The sequence below is a fragment of the Tupaia chinensis genome, unplaced genomic scaffold (assembly GCF_000334495.1).
Source record: "Tupaia chinensis unplaced genomic scaffold, TupChi_1.0 Scaffold000159_1, whole genome shotgun sequence".
NCBI lineage: Eukaryota > Metazoa > Chordata > Mammalia > Scandentia > Tupaiidae > Tupaia > Tupaia belangeri.
In genome coordinates, this window is record NW_006159630.1 from 768,919 (window position 1) to 772,584 (window position 3,666).

Consider the following 3,666-nt stretch of genomic DNA (forward strand, 5'->3'; position numbering starts at 1 on the left):
CCCCTCCCCACCGGCCCCGCCCAGGCCCCGTCAGCCCATCCCCCATCCAGACCTGGCATCCCACCGCACACCTCCGCGTCCACACCCCCTTGTCCCTGCTGTGCTGGGGTCCATTGGCCCAAATAAACAAAAGCCATTCTCCGTACCGAGCATAGCAGGGCTGTTGGGGAGGCAGCTGGGGCGAAGAGGGACGAGGTTGGGGCACACGCTCACCTTCTGCGAAATAGTGCGGGGGGCACATCTGGAAGCCACCGACTCCACCGTGGGCCCGTCTGTGACTAAAGGGCAGCGACTCTTCCGCACGGGGAGATCCCTGGTGCTGGTGTCCACGCCCCTCCCCAGCACACCCGGCCAGCCCTGGCAGAGGCAGCCACCGTGGTCCGCTGCGGCTGCGGCCCCGCCCTTCAGCCCCGCCTCTCGGCTCAGACCTCTGCGGTGCAGAAGGCGTGGGAAGATGTCTGTACCCTAGCCCATCCCTAGGGAGGTGGGGCCGGCGGTGCAGACTCCGGGGTCCAGTGCTACCTCTGTGCACACCTCTGGGGCATAAAACCACCAGGAGACCGCGTCCGGGCTGGGGATGGGCTGCTCCACCGGCTGGCCCAGCTTGGACGCAGGGTGTCTTGCAGACCACGGGGTTTGGACTGCGCCTGCCCGGGGTGTGCCATCTGGGAGGCTGTCAGGTCTCTATGCCCCATCTGCTGGACTGGGCAGGGGAACAGAGGTGATGACTGGAGGGCAGGAGGCACAGGGTAGGGTGGGAGATACTGAAGGTACTTCCGGTCAGCAGGACCTCCAGGGAGCGTGGTTCGAGCTGAAGCTAGCTGGAGCCTCGTTGGCCAAGGATCACAGGATAAATGAGGACGCTTGGACTGTTAGGGACAGGGTGGTCCATGCCACTGAAGGAGCTACCCAGACATGCCTTTCAGGGAGGCCTGGTTGAGTGCTGTCCATATCTTAGTCTCTGAGGGGCAAAGGGCAGGGTCAAGGCTGGCCAGGGGTGGCAGGCTAGCCCCAGTGGAGGGTGCACCTGATGGTCCTCCAGGGGCTTCTCAGATCCTGGCCTCCTGCTGCACCTGGCCACCCTTGCTTCCAGCCTGTCCACCTCTTAGGGCCCAGAGCCACAGGTCTCCGGCCCCTGCTCTTGACCACCGAAGGTCCTCAGGACAGTGGTTCTAGCCTTTTCCACCATGACCCAAGACCATAACAGCTTGTCCATGCGAGCCTCATGCACCCATGCCATGCTGTCCGTCATTCAGAGCTGACCTCGAAACCTCAGGCAGCAGCGCCGGTCTTTGGGGTCACCCTGCAGCTTGCCGACCCCAGTCTATCCCTTTCTGTACTATTCAATTTCGCAAAGTTGCCTGGGCCCTGATATGGGCTGGCTGGGGCAACTCTGGGGTTCTGCTCTCTTTCAGGCTCAAGCAGGTGCCTTATTCAGGCGTCTTTGTCCACTGGACATGACAACCCAGCTGGTGTGACCCGACAGACTTTTCAGAAAAAAATAAGAAATGTTAGCACTGAGTTCTCTGTTTCACTCGTAGCCACATGTCCAGTCTGGTGTTAATGACCACATCTGGGTTTTTGTGTAGTAACCTTTTTGGCAGAGAAAAAAGGCTGACCAAGCGAGCGCAGGTGCCCTAAGGAAAAAATAAGCTCTTAAAAAAAAAAAATGCTGGTCCGTGAACTTGATCTGACAGCCAGCAGATGGGTCACCACCCAGCTGTCTGAAAACCCAGCATGGTAGTTAAAGCCGGACTCCCACGTGGCCAACCACAGTTCAAGTCACAGACCTGGTGGCTTGCTTTCTCATTTCTTCTCTCTCTGTCTCTCTCTGGAGAGCATATGTACCTTATAGAAAATTAAATAATAATACATAAATTTAAAGGGAAAAGAAAACCACGCCCCTGGGACCGCTGTGATCTCGCCCTGCCCCAGCCACGCCCACTCCTTTCGGCCAATCACCACTGCAGGGAGTTGCTCTTTGAATGTTCCCGCCCCCTGCCCGGAAGCCTCCTTGCGATTGGCCCCTCCTCGCCCCGCCTCGGCGCCCTGAGCTCGAAGTCCGACGGCCCCCGGAGCGCCGGAGAGTGCAGACATGGAGCTGGGGCTCGCGGGCCGGAGGGCCCTCGTCACCGGGGCGGGCAAAGGTGGGAAGGTGGGCTCGTGGGCGAGGGGCTGCAAGCCGCTCGGGGAGGGTGCGCTCCCACTGAGCCGTGCTCCCTGCAGGCATCGGACGCTGCACGGTCCAGGCACTGCATGCTGCTGGAGCGCGGGTGGTGGCGGTGAGCCGGACCCGGGAGGATCTGGACAGCCTGGTCCGCGAGGTAGGCGCCTCCCTGCCCCAGCCCTGCGGGGCGGGCCGCTCGCCCTGCCTCCCCTCGCGGGCGCTGCACTTCTCCCGCGGGCCTGGGCACCAGGCAGTGCGGCTGGCGGGGTGTGTGGGCAGCCAGGAGACCGACAGAGCGGCCAGACCCCCTGGGCGCTGACATGGCCACGGAGCTGGCCCTGAGCCAGAGGGTGCTGGCCCTGGGAGGAAGGGAATTGGCTGGAGGCGGAGGTGGGGCCAGACGCCTGGTCTGCAGCCCTGGATGTGCCCAGGAAGGGAAGAGGCGGTATGCACTCTTTACCTCGCCCCTGGTCCCCCAGCTCTAGCCTCCCTGTCAGCTGGCAGAGGTCCCGCTGTGCCCCTTCATGGGCAAGGGACTTCTGGTAGCAGCGCCCCACCACCACACACAGTGCCCCGGGGTGGAGGCTGTGTGCGTGGACCTGGGCGACTGGGAGGCCACAGAGCGAGCGCTGGGCGGCATGGGCCCCGTGGACCTGCTGGTGAACAACGCCGCCGTGGCCCTGCTGCAGCCTTTCCTGGAGGTCACCAAGGAGGCCTGTGACAGGTGAGTAGTTGCAGGGGGCGAAGCCAGAGGGGCTGTCCCTAAGGAGCCCCAGTCCCTGCCCACGGTCATCTGTCTGCTTCTAGGTCCTTTGAGGTGAACCTGCGAGCTGTCATCCAGGTGTCCCAGGTGTGCTGCCCTGCGGGCTGGGACCACGGCCTCGTCCTTGTGGTGCACTCTTGCCTCATCCTCCTTCTGCTGTTCCAGATGGTGGCCAGGAGCCTGATAGCCCGGGGCGCCCCAGGGGCCATCGTCAACCTCTCCAGCCAGGCTTCCCAGCGGGCACTGCCTGACCACAGCATCTACTGTGAGCTAGCCCAGCCTGCCTGACCCCACCTACACCCTGCCCCACACCAGCCAGCGTGGGCCCACGCTGTTCCTGTTCACAGGTTCTACCAAAGCTGCCCTGGACATGCTGACCAAGATGATGGCCCTGGAGCTGGGGCCCCACAAGGTGAGCCAAGCTGGGGCACCTCCCGTCAGCCAGCCTGCCCCCAGGACCCCCTGTACCTTGCCAGCCCCCACCTGTCCTGGCACAGATCCGTGTGAATGCAGTGAACCCCACCGTGGTGCTGACGCCCATGGGCCAGGCCAACTGGAGCGACCCCCACAAGGCCAAGGCTATGCTGGACCGCATCCCCCTGGGCAGGTTTGCAGGTGAGCTGGGCAGGAGTCCAGCACAGAGCTACATCCGGGTGGGGGGCCTTCGCATGTATCCCTGAGCCCCATCCTGCACACAGAGGTGGAGAACGTGGTGGACACCATCCTCTTCCTGCTG

At 63.1% G+C, this 3,666-nt stretch overlaps 2 protein-coding genes across 2 annotated transcripts in view; both read left to right on the forward strand.

The window, feature by feature from the left end:
- The window catches only part of LOC102493905 (carbonyl reductase [NADPH] 2), a 4,727-nt gene extending 3,249 nt beyond the window's left edge, over positions 1–1,478 (forward strand). The window contains exons 8-9 of the mRNA XM_006145896.3: positions 343–456; positions 1,416–1,478. Coding sequence (XP_006145958.1) covers positions 343–456; positions 1,416–1,478 — 177 coding nt within the window. The remainder of the gene's footprint in view (positions 1–342; positions 457–1,415) is intronic.
- A 545-nt stretch (positions 1,479–2,023) lies between these two features.
- DCXR (dicarbonyl and L-xylulose reductase) lies at positions 2,024–3,666 on the forward strand (the record flags this gene model as incomplete). Its single annotated transcript, XM_014586720.2, is given in 8 exon segments — positions 2,024–2,147; positions 2,227–2,324; positions 2,737–2,891; positions 2,975–3,017; positions 3,096–3,195; positions 3,278–3,342; positions 3,428–3,545; positions 3,629–3,666. Coding segments are annotated over 8 exon segments (669 nt in total), but the record flags the coding sequence as incomplete, so codon positions are not given.